Source organism: Acomys russatus, chromosome 14, assembly GCF_903995435.1.
Source record: "Acomys russatus chromosome 14, mAcoRus1.1, whole genome shotgun sequence".
Taxonomy (NCBI): Eukaryota; Metazoa; Chordata; class Mammalia; order Rodentia; family Muridae; genus Acomys; species Acomys russatus.
Genome location: NC_067150.1, coordinates 32,527,750 through 32,546,142, shown reverse-complemented (window position 1 = coordinate 32,546,142; position 18,393 = coordinate 32,527,750). Strand labels below are relative to the sequence as shown.

General features: G+C 43.9%; 1 protein-coding gene across 1 annotated transcript in view; it reads left to right on the top strand.

Annotated features, from left to right (window-relative positions):
* Positions 1–18,393, top strand: part of Jhy (junctional cadherin complex regulator) — a 56,536-nt gene that overhangs the window by 23,694 nt on the left and 14,449 nt on the right. The window contains exons 3-4 of the mRNA XM_051156235.1: positions 10,503–10,616; positions 16,140–16,789. Of these exons, the coding sequence (XP_051012192.1) occupies positions 10,503–10,616; positions 16,140–16,789 (764 nt within the window). The remainder of the gene's footprint in view (positions 1–10,502; positions 10,617–16,139; positions 16,790–18,393) is intronic.

Sequence of the window (18,393 nt, the reverse complement as noted above, 5' to 3'; positions counted from 1 at the left end):
TTAAAAAAAAAAAAAAAAAGAAAAGAAAAGGAAAGAAAGCAGCTGGGCAGTAGTGGCATACACCTTTAACCCCTAACCCCAGCAAGATTATGGAGGCAGAGACAGGCAGATCTCTGAGTTCAAGGCCAGCCTGGTCTACAGAGCGAGTTCCAGGATAGCCAGGGCTACACAGAGAAACCCTGTCTCAAAACAAAAACAAAACAAACAAACAAAAAGCAAAAAGCAAAAAGAAGGGGATGGAGAAGAGGATGCCTGAGAAAGTACACATCCAAGGTTATCCTCTGGCCTCCACATTCAGACCTGCACAAACACATGCACAAATATATATATATATATATGTGTGTGTGTGTGTGTGTGTGTGTGTGTGTCTACATATATATGTGTGTATATATATATGTATGCATGTATATATATGTATATATGTATGTATACATGTATGTGTGGACATGTGTACACAGTCTTTTCACTATATTCACTATAGGAAAAGAAAGGAAAGCATTAAGGGATTGGCTCTCCTCCTAAATGGTCCTTTCTTATCTCGTGGCAGTGCCCAGAAGTAGAGATAGGATCTCAGGTGACATAAGGACACAACACAGTAGGACCTACCTGGTGTGCTTGAGTATGACATGAGGTCTACTGTATATAATGTGCCATCTGTGGTGTGGCTACTCAAAGCCTATCTACAAAAGGAATCCCTTTTAGTCAGAAGTTGTGCCATTGGTGGTGGTGGTGGTGTGACAAAACACTTGAGAGAAAACAGCTTGGAAGAAGAAAGGTTTATAGGAAACCAAAGTTTCTGTCCATTACAGTGAAGAGGGTGTGGCAGAGCAGAGAAGCTCTCTTTACACTGGCCGGGAAGTGGGGTCTGTCATCTCCCCCACTTATCCCATCTAGACCGCCAACCCATGGGACCCAGACACACACACTCAAGGCAAGTCTGGCACCCTCCATTGATCCTCTCTGGAAATGCTGTCTCCTGAACATGCCCAGTCAAATTCTGCCCGCGGATGACAGAACCCTCCCATTTTTACGGTTACTTATTAATTCACTTATTTATTTATTTATTTATTTATTTATTTATTTATTTGTGCACGCCACTGCATCATGTGGAGGTCAGAGGTCAACTTGCGGCACGTGATTCTCTCCTTTCACCATATGGTTCCCTGGAATCAAACTCAAGTTGTTGGGCGTGGCCACAAGCACCTCTACCACAAAGTCATCTTACTAGCCTTTGAATGCTGCAATCTTATATCCACCCAGTTGGCACTTTTCTTTAGTAATTGCTTTGAACCACTGGCCTTTGGATTTAAGATAAGGAACTTATGAATAGCTTTGGGTTGTGTACACAGTATTTATTGCTTTGATTTTATATTATAATTTTATATCATAATCCTTTCAACGTTTCTCCTCCTCAAATGTGACCTCCCTAGAGGCCTGCCTGGCTACAGCTCTGACTATCTTCCTGTTATCTTTCTGTTGACTTGTGTATTTGTTTGAGGTCTCGCTGGCTGGCCTTGAGTTTGTAGAACTCCACCTGCCTCTGCCTCCTAGTGCTGGGATGTTAAGGTGTTTATCGCCACTACTGGCTACTATTATTTTGCAGATAAAATGCAAACTCTGAGGGTATGAAAAGCCCTTGCCAACCGGGCCCCTCCCGCCCTTTGGTCTCTTTGTTTACCTCCTCCCTACTTGCAGCTAGTACTCCAGCTATCATCTGGGCTCACAGTTCCCAAACCAACATGTGTTCTGGACCCCTACTTGTCCCCTGTTCACAGACTGCTCTTTCCTGGCTTCTATTCCTTTATGGTCTCATCTCAGAGGTCTCTGCCCTGTCAAGACACCTAAACATCCTCCCTCCATCTTCCTTCCTCACACCTGAACAACTGTCACAGAGCCCAGAGTGCATCTCTCTATCTCTCTCTCTCTCTCTCTCTCTCTCTCTCTCTCTCTCTCTCTCTCTCTCTCTCCCTCCCTCCCTCCCTCCCTCCCTCTCCCGGTGTGTGTGTGTGTGTGTGTGTGTGTGTGTGTGTGTGTGTGTGTGTTTTCATAACTGTGAGAGCTCCTCAAGGGCATGGACCAATCAGCCCTGACACACATAACTAAATAGTACCAAAGAAATTAATTTTAAAATACTCTTTCTTTGTCCAAAATTTGGGAGAAATGTGGGGAGGGAAGGAGAGAATGTAGGTAATTATTGAGTTTAGCCATGTGATTTGAAGTCAAAAAAAGTGTGGCTTGGGGTCTTTTATTTCTGCCACATGTTTTTCTGTTCTGTGTGGTTTTGTGTATGGGTAGAGGTACATGTGTGTCATGGAGCATATATACGCAGAGGTCAAAGGACAACTTTTGAGAGTCAATTCTCTCTTCCGGGGATAGAACACAGGTCATGTGGCTTAGTGGTAAGTACCTCTGCCTGTTGAGCTACCCTGCTGGCCTGGACCCTTTTACTTTTAGAGCCATTATTTGCCTTCGGCAAACACAGAAGCATGCGGAGCCTCATTTTCCTGGCTAAAGTGAGGTTACAAAGGTCTGTTTTCTAGGACTGGGGAGGTAGCTCAGTTATCAGTGTGCTCACTAGAATGTACATCACCCTGGTTCTGATTTCCCAAGGCTGCATAAACCCAGCGCGGTGGTACACACTGTCATTTGGGAAGCTGAAGTTCAAGGCCATCCTCTGACACCCTGAGCTCTCATGTCCAGCCTGGGCTACATGAGACTCTGTCTCAATGAAACAAATGTTTACTTTCTACAGCGGAGTCAGGATTGTTGGGATGTTCAAATGGCATTCTTTCTATATGTGGAAGCTTTTAATGTCACATAAGCCCGATATGACGTATTTATTATTAATGCTTAGATGAATTTACACTTTCCTATTGATAAGACCGTTATCTAGGTACTAAATTGCTCTCCTTTTCTGTGGCTTTGAATTAAGAAAAGCTTTGAGTTGTCTGTTAGCTTTAGCTTTATCTTATTTAAATTATGATCATCTTTTTATACCTTTATTTAGTTAAAAACATAGACTCCTCTCTCATAGACTGTTTCAGTTCAATGCTGCTTTTGATATCCGGCTCCACAGCACTTACAGAAATTCTTCTTCTTCCCAGCAGGGACTCCAGGGCTGTTCATTGATTGATAGATTTTCTTATTTTGTCCTATACCAACACAAGAGCACTTACTTATGACTACGTAATTCCAATTGAACTTTATAGTTTTTTTTCAATATGAGACATTTCTGAGGCATCCTTCTGGTGGGCACTGCTCAGCACTGTAGAGTGACACTTCATTAAACCCACGTGACTGAAGAGCGATCCACACAGAAGAAAACTTCACACATAGCTTTCGTGTGCCTGTCTGAAAACTGGAAATTTAACACAATTAATCATTTTCAAGGATGAGTCACTTCTAAGTTCTCAAAGACGTACTTTAGATAATTCTGTGATGTCTTACCTGGGGCATATTGCATTAATTTGAATCAAAGTCAGAAGCAATGTGAATGACACTTTTGTCACTTGTATTATATGACCCAGGCTGCTGTGAACCTGTGGTCATGTCATGCTACTATTTGCATGCCTCCTCCTGAGATCTCATGGAGGACAGGGAAGGAGACATGTCAACAAACCAGAGCTTACTAGAAACTGCTCTACAGACCAAGAGTCTCTAATCTCGAACCCCAAACCTAAAATGCTTCCAAATCCAAAACTCTTGAGCCACCAGAAAATTCTACACCTGGTCTCTTATGGTAAGAAGAGGAAACAAAGAAAAAAGAAAAGAAGTGTGGGGTGGTTGGATACTGAGACCTATTGAGTATGTAGGTAAGGTGGGCAATAGACATAACACATTAGCAATAAGGAAGAGATGACGCAGAACAGATATGGAAAGCTTTGCCAAGAGGCTAAGGAAATCACAATTTAAACTAGGTTGCATGGCAATATCTCTCTGAAGATAGGGGGGCCATGAGAAAACATGCCACACAAATATTTGGGGGAAGATCGTTCATGGGGAGGGGATAACAATGAGAAGTTGAGGGGCTGAAGGCCCAATGGATCTGGGGCCCAGTAAGCAAGAGTGGGATGGAAGAGGAAGCCCTACTTCCCAAACCATTTTGTTGGCAGTTGACTGCCTGGATTTAATATAAACCACAAACCTGCCTGGTTAATTAAGTAGATTTAACTGTCCCTCAATATCCATGGGGGTGCCTTTCTCAGACACTAGAACCTGATGAGTTCAAGTCCCTCTATTAAATGGTGTGGTATTTGTGTGAACATCCTTGTGTGTACTGACTGACAGCTCTTGCTTATGTCAATTCACAACTTAAAAAAATTTAATGGCTATTATGCTATATTATTCTGGGAGTGATGGGGTTGGGGATTGAGTCTGCACATGCTCAGTACTGGTGTGTGTGTGTGTGTGTGTGTGTGTGTGTGTGTGTGTGTGTGTGTGTGTTTAACAAAACAAAACAAAAACAAAAAAACGTGGTCAGTTGGGTATCTGTTTGGTTTTGTTTGTTGTTTGGTCTTGGTTTTGTTTTGTTTTGTTTTTCCCCTTGGTGGTACTGGGGATTGAACTCAGTGCCTCATGCATGCTAGAGAGGTACTCTATAACCCAGGCCCTGGCTGAACCCATGGATATGGAACCTGTGTAAACAGAGAACTAATTAAATCCATTCTGATGAAGATAGGAGAGCTCAGGGGACAACATGGGTCAAACTCATCATCTAGTTGTATTTGTTGGCCATCTGTATGCCAGGCAAATTCAGAGCCACTAGGAAATACAAATGCACAGTGTCCTGATCTGTACAACATGGAAGGCCAGCCCCAGGCCCTCTGTTCTGCCATCATGGAACTTCAGTAAAGAAAGGTGTGATGACAAGATATGTCAGGTTGACACAAACTGGAGTCATCTGAAAGGAGGTAATCTCAATTGAGAAAAAAAAATTGCCTCCAGAAGATCCAGCTGTAAGGCATTTTCTTAATGATACATGGGGGAGGGCCCAGCCCATTGTGGGTGGGGCCACCAGTCCTGTGTTCTATAAGGAAACAGGCTGAGCAAGCCAGTAAGCAACACCCCTCGATGGCCTCACTTCCTTCAATGGTGTGGAAGTGTAAGCTGAACAATGGTGTGGAAGTGTAAGCTGAATAAACCCTTTCCTCCCCAAGTTGTTTTTGGTCATGGTGCTTTCTCACAGCAATGATAACCCCAACTAAAGCAGAGGAGAAAGAAACACAAGCCACAGGGTACTGCTTGTTAGGAAAGAGAAAATACAAAGTGTGTCTATGGTTGCTTCATTTGGCAATCAAGGAAGACTTCATGGAGGAAGTTACATTTGCACCAAGGCCGATGCTGTGAATAGGAGGCCTGTAATCCCAGCTACTGCAGAAGCTGAGGCAGAGGATGGTGAGTTAGGAGCCAGCCTGGGTAACTTCATGAGATGATGTCTTAGAAGAAAAAAAAAAAAACTAGAGGGTAAGAATCTAGCTTGCCTAGCATTAACAAATCCCTAGGTGTTCTCCTCATTAAAATAAATATAGACAACAAAGTGAAGGGTAGTGTGCAAGCAAAGAATAGCCTTCACACAGACCCAGAGATGATGGTCCACATGACCACCAGTGGGACTGCAAAGAGTCAGGAAAGGAGCAGGGATTCAAGCCGGAAGAAGTGGCTGGGAACCCAAGATACAGGCCTTGCACATTTGTAAATATCGAGGGCAATGGAAAAGTAAGAAAGTGTTTTCAAGTAGGAGACAATGATCACTTTGGGGGTCTTAACAGCTCCAGAACCTGCTATTGAAAAGGAACATTACAAAATATACATATGAATATATACATACATACATACATACATACATACATACATACATACATACATACATACACACATACATACATACTGCGGTGTTGGTTGCCAGACAGAGGCAGGTTAGAGATCAGCCTGGTCTACATAGTGAGTTCCTCGACAGCCAGCCTGGTCTACTGAGCAAGTTCCAGAAAAGCCAGGGCCACACAGAGAAACCCTGTAGCGTTCTATAGGGATGGAGACAGGCTGGCAACAGAGTCCAAATATTGCACACGCTTTGTCTCTAAGCAGCTGAAAAACACAAAACCCCTTGATAATTTAAGCAGCAGCGCTAAGTGTCAGCGAAGCCACTGCACAGTAGCAGAATCTGAATCCGTCTCTTTTGCTAACCATGGAAACGTGAGCAGGTGTAAAAACAAACCAGGGCAAATATATGAGGAATATGACAGGCGTAAGTGCTTCTGAGCACTCCTTAGCCAGACAATAAAGAAACCCTCACTGGAGACAGTGATTATGCCCAAAGGGGGAGTGTAAGTAGCTGACATATCACAATCAGGGTGACATTCAAAGAACAAAACACCTGACTCTGGCCTGGCAAGATGGCTCAGCAGGTAAAGGTGACTGCAGCCAAGCCTGACCACCTGAGTTTGGTGCCCAGGGCCTATGTGATGAAAGGAAAGAACAAAGTCCTCAAGTTGTTCTCTGACCTCCGCATGTGAACCATGGTGGCATGCACATGCCAATGTGTATGCATACACACACATAAACATGCAACAGATACAATGGTTCTTTAATCTGACACTTTGGCTTACTTAATTCGGGCCTGTAGCTAGTTGCCAGCACATCACCACTAGGGACCAGCCCATCAAAGCCCTTTCAACTAATTCCCCACAGCAGATAACACACAGACAGTAGAGAAGGCACCATATAAAGGCAAACATGGGCAACAGCCCATGGTGATCACAGGCTGGTATTAGTGTGTTTATGAAGCACATGTCAGCATGTGTCATGCAGATCTCCTGTATCCCACAGCTCGGCTCTGGGCGAAGCCTCGGCTGTACTCCCTGCATCGCAGGCTGATTCTCTACAAACCTGGTGCGTTTCCTTTGAGAGAGAAATCGCGGCCCAGTCTAGCTCAGCTGTCCTCAATCTGAGTTGCTTTCCTCCCCACAAACCCTCACTTCAAAGCAAGGAACATAATGTACAATTTTTTAATGGCTCTAGACCCAAGCACTCAGACTCTCTGCTCTGCGCCTTACCTCAGTGTAAACACCTAATCAAGATTGCCTGCGTTTCAACAATAGCAGCCAAATGCAATTTGAGAACCACAAGCCTTTGAAGTTCTCCCTGCAAAGGCCGGTTTTCTAGTCTGGGATAATGACATGCCATGATTGCTGTCTTTGTTGTATCTTTTCAGAACAGAAGCAATTATAGGCCCCAATTTAACAGAATAGACATTACACAGCTTACGATGCTCAAAATGCAATTTCATTTGATCATTTTCTCGATTTGATTGGTATTAATAGAATGGTTCACAAAAAAAAAAAAAAAAAAAAAAGGAAAGAAAGAAAGAAAGAGGAAAAAAAAATAAGCTGGCAGAGGTTGTGTCCCATTCCACTTTCAAAGAGCTAATGTAGAAGTATGTTTTACCTGCCCAGCAAGCTCACTGGGGTGATGCGGGCAAGATTCACCAGAACAGTGTGCACAGAAACTGTGTCCTTCGCTCCCTGGCAAAGGAAGCAGCCAACTCTCTATTAGCAATATGTGAAGTTTTTGACAGAACTATGTAAGCATGGTTGTCGATGGGAAATTAATGTCACCAATGATAAACCCCATTACCCAAAGCACTGCCTATATTTCTCTTTGCATTTGCAAAAGCTGAAGAATCTACACCCCGCTGGTCAACTCTCCCCTGTCCCCTCCAGAGGACATTTTAAGCCTCCTTGAGATTAAAAGAGTATCCTGGCCTCACTCAGTCACCTAGTTAGAATTTTTTCCTCCCTTGGCCTTTGTTTCTCATCCCCGACAGACTTGATTTTTCTTTTAAACAAGTCGTGTTTCTGTCTAACATCATGGTAATAAGAGATAGAAGGTAGCCAGGCATGGGCACCCGTGCCTGGAATCCCGGAGCTCGGGAGCTTGAGGCAGCAGGATGAAGGCCGGTCTGGACTGCTACATAGCAACATCTTGTCTCAAAAATTAAAACAACAACAACAACGGGAACCTTTGCGTTATGCCACTGCTGTGAAAGCTATTATTTTGTGATTCAGGGTGCTTCTGGGAGCAGTTGTGTGAGGGGGAGCCCTGATGTAAAGTTGGGGAGTAGTTCTTGGCCTTCGTTGAGCATTCTAAACTTTGGACTATTTCATGATGTGAGGTCTTCCACTTGCCAAGGTTATTCATTCAAAAGCAGATGATCCTTTTCATTTAGAAATCAGCCAGCCATTATTTAATAGCACATTTTTCCCTCCCCTATTTTAGGAAAAAAAAAATCAAGCAATTGTTTTTTAGCTTTCTTTTCACTTTCAGATCAACTTTTAAAATTGTTGTTGTTGTTGTTGTTGTTGTTGTTGTACATGTGTGTGATGAGTGAGTATGGTCACATGCATACAACAGCACACATGTGGAGACCAAAAGAGAACTTTGCAAGGTCAGTGCTCACCTAGAACCTTTACGTATAAGGCTGCTAGGTGTTCACAGCAAGCACTTTATCCTCTCAGCCAGCGTTCTCACCCTGTGGGCTGGGATCCCCTTTGGCAATCCTCTATCTCCAAAAATATTTACACTACAATTCATAACAGTAGTAAAAGTATAGTTACAAAGTAGCAACAAAATAATTTTATGGTTGGGGTCACCACAATATGAGGAACTGTATTAAAGGGTCACAGGATTAGGAAAGTTGAGGACCATTGCCTCTAAGCCATCTCACTAGCCCCAGTTCAACGTTTTAAAAATAAATTTATTTATTCACTTTACATTCCAGTTGTAGCCACCTCCCTCCTCTCCTAGTTCCACCCTCCCTCTCCTATTCCTCAGAAAAAGGGGAGCCCCCCAACCCACCAACCCCAGCTCATCAAGTCACATCAGGACTGAATTCATCCTCTTCCCCTGTGGCCTGGTAAGGCAGGCCCTTCAGGGGGAAGTGATCAAAAAGCAGGCAACAGAGTCCATGTCAGAGACAGCTCCCACTATCCTTACTAGGGGACCCACGTGAGGCCTGAGCTGCCCATCAGCTACATCTATGTAGAAGACCTAGATCCAGCCCATGAATGGTCCTTCGTTGGTGCTTCAGTCTCTGCAAGCCTGTCTGGGGCCTGGTTAGTTGGCTCTGTTGGTCTTCTCAAGGATCTCTTGTCACCTCTGGGTCCTTTTATCCTTCCTCCCACTTTTCCACAAGACGCCTTATGCTTCACTCAATATTTGGTTCTGAGTCTCAGCACCAAGGTCAACTTTCAATCATTTAAACTTGTGTGTGTGTGTGTGTGTGTGTGTGTGTGTGTTTAGTAACTGTGCTCCTTATTTCATGGAGTTACTAGGGATAGATGAGGTTACACTCAAAGTAAAGGAAACACAATGTTATCTTTTTGGAGCTATGGATGCCATACTGGGTTGAGTTGTCTTCACTGTCAAATATCTACTTAGCACATAATAGTCAACAAATACACTTCCCGGTCATTACTGACTGAACAATAGACTCCACTGGTAAACACCAGCAGAGAGAGACCCTTGAACTCAAGCCAGTCAGATCCAGCCCCCATGACCCCGCATTCTTGCACCTGGCCACCGCACAGGCCACAATCCACCATAGGAAATTTAACAAGATAAGTGCAAAGCCCTAGAGCTACATTTAAAAAATGAATTGCATCCATTCAGGAGGGAAGAGACTTGGCATTTCATAGGTAGAAAAGCAGACCTTAGCCACCAGAGCCCAACTGGAGCAGTGTGTCACAGTGGGAACGGATGAGGAATCTTGAGACAGAAACGTTAAGAATGTGTAAGAGAGACTTCTAAGTCGGTTGGCGCCAGATCTGCTGTCTGAGAAGCAGGGTCACCTGGTCTGTGTTACACCAAAGAGCAGAGGGACAGACAATACAAAAAAAAGAGAGATTTCTGACTTCAGGACTACTCAGTGCTAGATTCCCTGCTCATCAGGCGGGAAGGATTCCCTTTTGTCCTTAACCTTCAAACGTAGCCTCTTACTGACAAGTGGACACCGCCTGCCAGGAGACGCAGGCAGACTACATGATGTCTGTTAGAGTCGATGTGGGTGTCCTACGGTTTGAAATGTCTTGTTTCTAGGCTCTCTTCCTGCCATGAGATGTGAGAGCTCTAAGTTTGCTTTCTGCCAGATGTTCTACTGGGTTCTGTGTAACTTAGACACATGGGTATTTTTTCTTTTTTCTTTTCTTTTCTTTTGGGGGGTTTGTTTTTTGTTTTTGTTTTTGTTTTTTGAGACAGGGTTTCTCTGTGTAGCCTCCTTTGAAATTGTTTGTCTTGTATTTTGTTTTATCACAGTAATAAAAGGTTGACTGACATAAGTGCCTGAGAACTGAATCGAAGAACCCTTGCGATAAAGCAAACATAAAGCCTCTCTTTGCAGGGCCTCTCTCTAGAGGACACAGACTGGAGCCCCCTGACTATAGGGCTGAAACAAACCACTTAGGATTCAGCATACGCCACTTACTGCCCTATGTGTTTTACGCTCTTAGGTTTCCGGCCCCATCAGAGCCACCGGCAACACGGCTATCGAGAATGACAAAGAAGTCGAACACACTTCTATGGATCCTGAGGACAAATGGCATCAGAGAGCAGAGCAGCTCAAGGTCACCTACTAGATTGTGTGTTAAGTGTGCTTCAAGTGGTACTGCTGGGTAGAAGTAATGTTTGTCACCGAGTTCTTGTCATTTAAGGATGATTTTATGCCTAGGATACTTACCTATGCTGAAGACTGCCTTCTGCCCAGGAGAGCCAAGGCTTGCCTGCCCGCTCCCCCAGCAACCCTAACTGCTTTTGAAACGTCCCCTGTCCCAGAACGCCATCATTCTACATGCCAAATAAAACAGACAGACAAAACCTCTCACAGAAGGAAGGGATGGGGCATGCACAGAGGAAAAATAAGATTTCCTTTAGGAGTCAATAGCTGCCCGGTAGACTCAGGTGGCACTGTCCCTGAAGCTGGATGGGATCCCTCAGAGCCACACCACGCCTTGTTTGCAAAATGTGCAAGCTTACCAACTGGTATCCTAGCACGATGGCATCCTTCTTGTCCCTGGGCACTCATAAGTGTAGTTGGGGGATGGGTAAATTGTCCCGCTATTTCTAGAAGAAATAAAAGAATCAGTAGTAGCTGATCTTTCCTTCAGTCAGTGCATGGAATTATATGGAGTCATTCTTGGAACAGGCTCCATCCCTGTTTAAGAAAGAACGAGCATAGTGACATGCCTGTAATCCCAGCACTCCAGCACTCAGAGGCAGAAGGATCTCTGAGTCTGAGGTCAACCTGGCATACATAGCAAATTCCAGGCCAGCCAATGCTACACAGTGAAGCCTTGTTTCAAAGCCAGTGGGGTGGTAAGCCTTTTGAAATCACCAAGCCCAAGGAGGCTGTTTGACACCACCAATTGAAGTCATATACGAAGCAACTGTAAAGTTGAAAACATTAAAGTCCCTCCAAGCATTGGAGAACTCAGAAAATCAGACACCCTAAACTCTCTCTTGTCTTCAGCAGGTCTCCAGGCTGCTGATAGAACTGAAGTAACTGAATAAATCAATAGTCACTCACCCAGAGCTTCCTGAAAGCTGATGTCAGGAGACCACACAAAGAGTTGAAAATATGGAGACTGAAGTGTCTCCAGGCAGTGGGGTATGGAGTTCAGGATCCACTAAGTCAATCTAATAGAGAGCCCTGCTCCATCGTTTTTGTGTCTGATTCTTGTGCCTACTTAAGATCTTTACTTCCTGCTTAGGCCTTCTTCATGGACCTTACCTCAGACTGTATTGTCCTGCTGCATGATCTGTGCTCTCCTATGGGTACTCACAGGTTTTGGAGGTCCCATTTCATTGATATGCCCAAACTGAAGGCACCAGTTGCACAGAGGCCATGCAGAACACTTTCAGGTATTCTAAGGGTGAAGTAAGATCTCCCCAGACTCAAAACAAAAGCAGCAGTGATAGTAGCATCAAACGGCACATGGGGCCCTTCACTAATCACCATCAAGTCTCTGTGACCATCCCCTTTCCCCATCTTTCCAAAGAGCCGGCCGTGCCTTTGGTCTGCTCAACACCAGCAGTAGACCTGTATTGTTTCTGTTTATCTGACCTGAGGTCTTCCTCGTTGACAATGAGGGACTTCATTAATAATTCATGCTGGATGTTTCTCTTTTCTTAAGATTTATTTATTTATTTTATGTATATGAGTGTTCTGTCTGCATGTATACCTGCATACCAGAAGGGGGCATTATAGATGGCTATGAGCCACCATGTGGTTGCTGAGAATCGAACTCAGGACCTCTGGAAGAGCAACCAGTGCTCTTAACTGCTGACCATCTCTCCAGCCTGTTTGTTTGTTTGTTTGTCTGTTTGTTTGTTTGTTTCAAGATGGTTTCTCTGTGTAGCTTTGTATCTCCTGGAACTCACTCTGTAGACCAGGCTGGCTTCGAACTCAGAGATCTGCCTGCCTCTGCCTCTTGAATGCTGGGATTAAAGGTATGTGCCACTGCATGTTTCATATTAATATTGGAGAAAAAGAAGAAAAAATAAATAATACTATTAGATAGGAGCTGGAGAGACTGCTCAGTGGTTAAGAGCCCTGGCTGCTCTTTCAGAGGACCTGGGTTCAATTCCCAGCACCCACATGGTAGCTCACAACCATCTGTAATTCCAGTCCCAGGGATCCAACATCCTCTTCTGGCCTCCAGACAGCAGATACACACACACACACACACACACACACACACACACACACACACACACACACACACACTACACAGACATAAATGTAGACAAAACTCACATATGCATAAAATAATATTAGACAAAATTGTTGGGGTTCTCCCTGGCCCCTGGGAATCATAGCTATTGGTCCCCAGAGGACAAAGGGAGCAGAGGCATGGGATGGGAGTAGGGGTGGATGACTCTGAGGGCCAGCAGTGAACTTCTGCTGCAATCAACTTTATTCCAGGGGTGAAGGGAGTATATAGAACTTTGAGGGAGAGGTGAGGAAATCCAGGGTGGCCAAAGGTCATTGGCTGAGAGGCGAGGGTACTGAGATGCCTCATTTTCACTGGGTGGCATTCAAGGAATCCTAGGTGTTTACTGAACAGATTCTACAGGCAGGACAGGAAGGGAGTAACTTCCCTGTCTATATGACATTCCTCAAGTAGAGGGTGTGGTGTCTGGGATCCCCTCCAGGAATAGAAGAGGGCAAAGGGACTCTGTCATTTTGCACCAAGCTCAAGGCTTCCTGGTAATGTCAGACTTCAACCTTAGCAGCAAGGTTTCCAAAAAAAATGGAACCTAAGCTCACCAGAAAGTTCTCTGGACCAAAGATCATCTTAAAGCCCAGGAAAGAGCTCTCAGGACCCCAGGGCCCAGTCAGGGCAGCTAAGAGCACCAGTGGCCTTTATGTTAGAAGAGATGAGGGTAAGAGTATGCATTCTGCTCTCTGCTTCTAACACGCGAGCAGGAGAGCCACAAGAAGGAAGCAGCCAGCCAGGGCCTTCCACAGGGCTAGAGTGATGGCACAGTATGGCTGGACACTGATGACTAAAGATGGGTCTCCCTAAAACCCTCTCGTCTGAGCCTTAGGCATCGAGATTTCCCAGCGCTGACACTCCACATGTAACACAAAAACCTACTGCCATTAAGCCGTTAGTCTTAGTGCATGAAGGGTATACCAATTGCCAGCGTGGGTAACAAAAGAATCCTAGTGAGAACGGAATGAAATCGCGGATTTCCGCGCTGATGGAGATTAAATAGCCTGAGAATGGCTTTGTATATTAACTTCAGGGAGCTCAGGTCTCACCACCTAAAGCGTGGCACCTGATGCCTCAATTGTAGGGTAATAAATCTCCAGCCAGCCACAGATCTCAAGTAGGCTACTTGGAAGGTGAGAGAAATCATATCAAGTCGGTAAATGTCTTCCTTTCTGCGTACTGAAATGCCATCTCTAGGCACTTATGTCTATGTGAATAGAGGGTTTAACACTCGAGACAATTCAAGTTTGGTAAAAGGATGAGTCTTTGGCCTTTGTTGACAAAGCACCCAATGAGGAGGGCTGCTGTGATCTGAATCGTCAGGAACAAAGGTGACAACATGGCTAGAACCAAGCTGTAACCAGGTCTTCAGATTTTTTTTGGGGGGGGGGGGAGGATGTTGGTTTGGAATAAAGAGAGAAAACTGGGGAAACATGAGTCAGGTAACAGCAGAAAGTCTCTAGTTAGTCCTTTATTCCCCCCCCCCCCCAGAGAGTGAAAGGCTAAACACATGCTGAAAAGGATGCCGTGATTGGTCAGTATGAATTAGAGGTTATAGACCATAGCAAACAGAGGCTTGTTTGACCTTTACTAACATGATGACAGCGTGCAAAGAGCCACCACTTTTCAGAAACACACCTGTCAGATTATAAAATAATGTCTGGGCCAACAAGATGGCTCAGCAAGCAAAGGCGTTTTCCATCCAAGCCTGACCGCATGAGCTCTATCCCTGTGACCCACATGATGGAAGGTAAAAACCAATGCCTGCACATACACACAAATAAATAAATGTAATTTTAAAAATGGAGGTAACAAAGTTGGGGCCACTATAATAAAGAATCTCTTTGAGGCCACATATTGGTAGAGTCTTTTTACCCACGCTTTCCCATGCAACTTGATAAGCATTGTTCTTACCTGGATGCATAAGAGAGGGGTTTATTTGCTTTTTTTGTCAGTATTTTTTAAGGTGGGAGAACACTTCAGGTGAAAACCAAAAGTTTTTAAGAGCCAGTGAGAGCCTGGCCAATCCTCAAATGGCGCAAACTCCAAAGAAAACATGCTACACTTAAAATAGAAGTCATTCTTTACAAATACATACTTACATATCTAATATTACAAATGATACTGTATATTACTGGTGTTAACTTAACACTCTTGTCCTTAGCATCCTAATGTGGCTTTATTAGAAGTGGGGAACATGACTATTATTTGGGAACATGCAGAGGCTCATGTTGTCAGCCTTGCAGAGTGTATCAGGGAAGTGAAATAAAACCTAAAACTGCATCCTCATGCTGTGATCTTTCTTCCCAAGCGACTAAAACAAATCTGAACAAGAAAAAGCATGCCTTGCCCAGTTTGAGTGTTGGCCTCCAATGAGCTACCTAATGGCTGCATTTTTTTTTTTTTTCAATTAACCTTGCATAGATGTGGGTCATGACGGGCTCCTTTTTACATGGGAGTCCTGAAAGGGACAAAAATGTTACAGTTATATAACACGTCGATGCACGTGGCCATCTTACTGTTTCAATAAGCAGTTAATCATTTCTTGCCAAGGCCTCCTCACCCCGCTCATTATCCACAAAGTAATGAGTGCTCTACTCTCGGCAAATACTCTTAAATGGCTGCACAGCACAATATAGTTACACAGGGTATCTATTGTACCAGGAGCACGTTTTGTTGCTAGCAGACTTGGAAAAGCATGAAGAACGTTCTGAGATTGAGGTCCCTTCCCCCAGATGTTTGATTGCCTAAGTGCAGGCTATATTAAGCAACAGAAAGCAAACCAACTGTTGTGGCTTCACGGACATCCTATCACAGCTCTGGCTCTCTCACAGTCCTCTGAATAAGATCTAATTTGTTTCACCTGGTGGAGAGGTCATTTCTATCAGCTGACCTGTGTGAGTACACAGAGCTGATGGTCAGAACTGGGTCTTATATTGAACTTGTACCTGGTTGGCACAGGCAAGCCTCGGGTGACTTCTGGGTGGGATTTTGGAAATACTCATTTAGTTAACATAGGCCTGCGCCTATTGGCGCAGATGTATAGTCTTTCTGTGCATCTCTTTGGAGGAAAAGCTCCTCCCCATCCAATTCTCCATTAGATGACACTGCCCATATAGCTTGCCAGTCAGAGAGTTAACACAGGGGCTGTTTTAAGCTCTCAAGATCTCTCTTGTCTCACAATCTAACATTTCTTCAGCTCCTCACCTTCCAATCACCTGCAATTAGGGGAGAACTTTCTGTACTCTCCTCTCCATAGTCTCATTTCTATAAGTTTTAGTACCCACCCCCTGTTTTAAACAAGAATTAATTGCAAATTTATGAAAAGTACTCATCTTTTGACTTTTGCCTTAACTATAATATCTTTTTTAGAATTACCAAGAACATTTGTCACAGCATGAAGACACAAAGTCAGGCAACGTCCCAAGAGGTCAGTCCTCCAATGCAGCCAACGGCCAGCAAACTTCCAGAAAAGCAGCCAAAGCCAGAGCTCGGAAACACAGGAGACACCAAAGTGGCCTGAAGTCTCATGGGACCAAAGAGCTTGCTGTTAGTCAAAAAAATCAGAATAACCCTTTTCAACAACCTCAAAACCAAAGGCAGCCTAGGGATGCCTCGGCAAAGTATGAGCTGCCTGCTCATATGAACGTTTCCAACACCAATTTACAGGACTCCAGAGCACTCACCCACAATCCCAAAGCCACCTCTGACACATTCATTCTACCCAAGCATGCTTTTGACAGAGCATTGTATAAAAACCCTGTCTCAGGAATGAACACTAATAAAAAAAGAGGACACAGACATAAAGACGAGAAAATATTTTTCTATCAGCAGCAACCCATTTACATGCTTTCTGATATGGATCTGCGTGACTTTAATGAACTTTCTTACAGACACATGTCCCTGAGCCAGAAAGGCTCTCAGTCTAATTATGACACAAATAAACACAGGTCAATGAAGACCAAGAAGCAATCCAAACAGCCGCAGGTGGAGACAAAATACAAGAACATAGAGATGCTCTGGTGAGAACGCTCTCTAAATTTTTCAAAATTTTTATTAATGTGCATGTGGTAGTATGTATATATATGCAAGTGAATACACAGAGAGAGAGAGAGAGAGAGAGAGAGAGAGAGAGAGAGAGAGAGAGAGAGACAGAGACAGAGACAGAGACAGAGACAGAGACACAGAGAGAGAGAGAGACAGAGAGAGCGCATTGTGGAGCATGTGTGGAGGTCAGAGGACAGGGTGAGGAATCTGGGGTTGTCTAAGGGTTATTAGGGCTTGCATAAGTGCTTTTACCACAGAGCTATCACACCTCCCTGGAATTTCCTTGTCTTGAGTGGTTTTCTGGAGGAGAAACAAGAGGCTTGTAGAGAAAGGGGACAGGGGACTCGATGGGTGGGTGACACTAGAAGAAAAGGCTAAGTAACCCCTCCCCTGCCTCCGATTCCTGCCTGACTTTTCCTGTCTTCCCTCTCTTCCTGGGTCTCCTCCACTGTGTCCATGCTAGGGAGACTCAAAGTTGGAGGAAGAGGAGGGCAGAGGGACCCAGCCAAAGTTAATCACGATGCTTAGAAAGATTTGAGTAATGACTGGAGAAAAGGTTATCTCCAGCCTGGAGTGGCATTCCCTAGAGAGCCATGTGGGCACAGAAATACCATCACTTACAAAAATGACCTGAAAATTCAGTGATTAAAAAATGTTTAGGGAGATTGTGATATTTAGTCCCCTGTGACCATTAACAGATATGCCTCCGAGGAAATGCTCCTGTAATGGGGCACAGGGTTACACCCAAGAGCTGTGAACTCTACAGTCCTAAAGTGCACATGGAAAGAAAGTCCACCTACATAGTAAGATCCTGCCATAAATGAATGGATGGATGGAGTAATTAATTAGCCAATTAATTAAAACCTAAATTTTAAAAAATATTAAAAGAAATCGTAAAAAAAAAAAAAAAAGAAAAAAGAAATCGTGGCTATCTCAGGCCAGAGAAATCAAGGTTGTTTTTTATTCCTTCTTTAGAGTTAGAATTGTTCAGTTCCCCTACAGTGTAGATCCATCACTTCTATAAACAATAAAAAGAAAGTTGTTTTTAAGTCATTTCAGGAGACCATTCCTAATGCTAGCATGTTTTCCTAACACTTGACCTATGTATAGTTGTGTGTGCCCCTGTCATCTCACTCACAGGAGGCTGATGATGGAAGATAATGAGTTCAAGGACAGCCTAGGCTGCAAAGTGATAACCTGACTGAAAACCACAAGCATGTCACGCAAGCCTAGTGACTAGAGTTCGATCCCTAACCATTATCCTCTGACCTCCACATGTGCCTTGTAACCTGTGTATGAATGTCATCATTCACATGAACATATATTCACACAACATGCACACACACGTGTAGGCACACACGCATGGACACACAACCACATGCATATACACAATAATAAACATAAACACTTTTTAGTTTTTACTAGAAAGATATAGAAAATTCTTCCTGCTACTATTTTCCTTTACAAAGAGCTTTCATTATAAATGAGCTTGTCACTGAAGTATGTTTCATCAATCCTATAATGTAATGAAATATATTCTCAGGATTTTTACTGTGATGCCATCCTTCAGTGCCTAAGA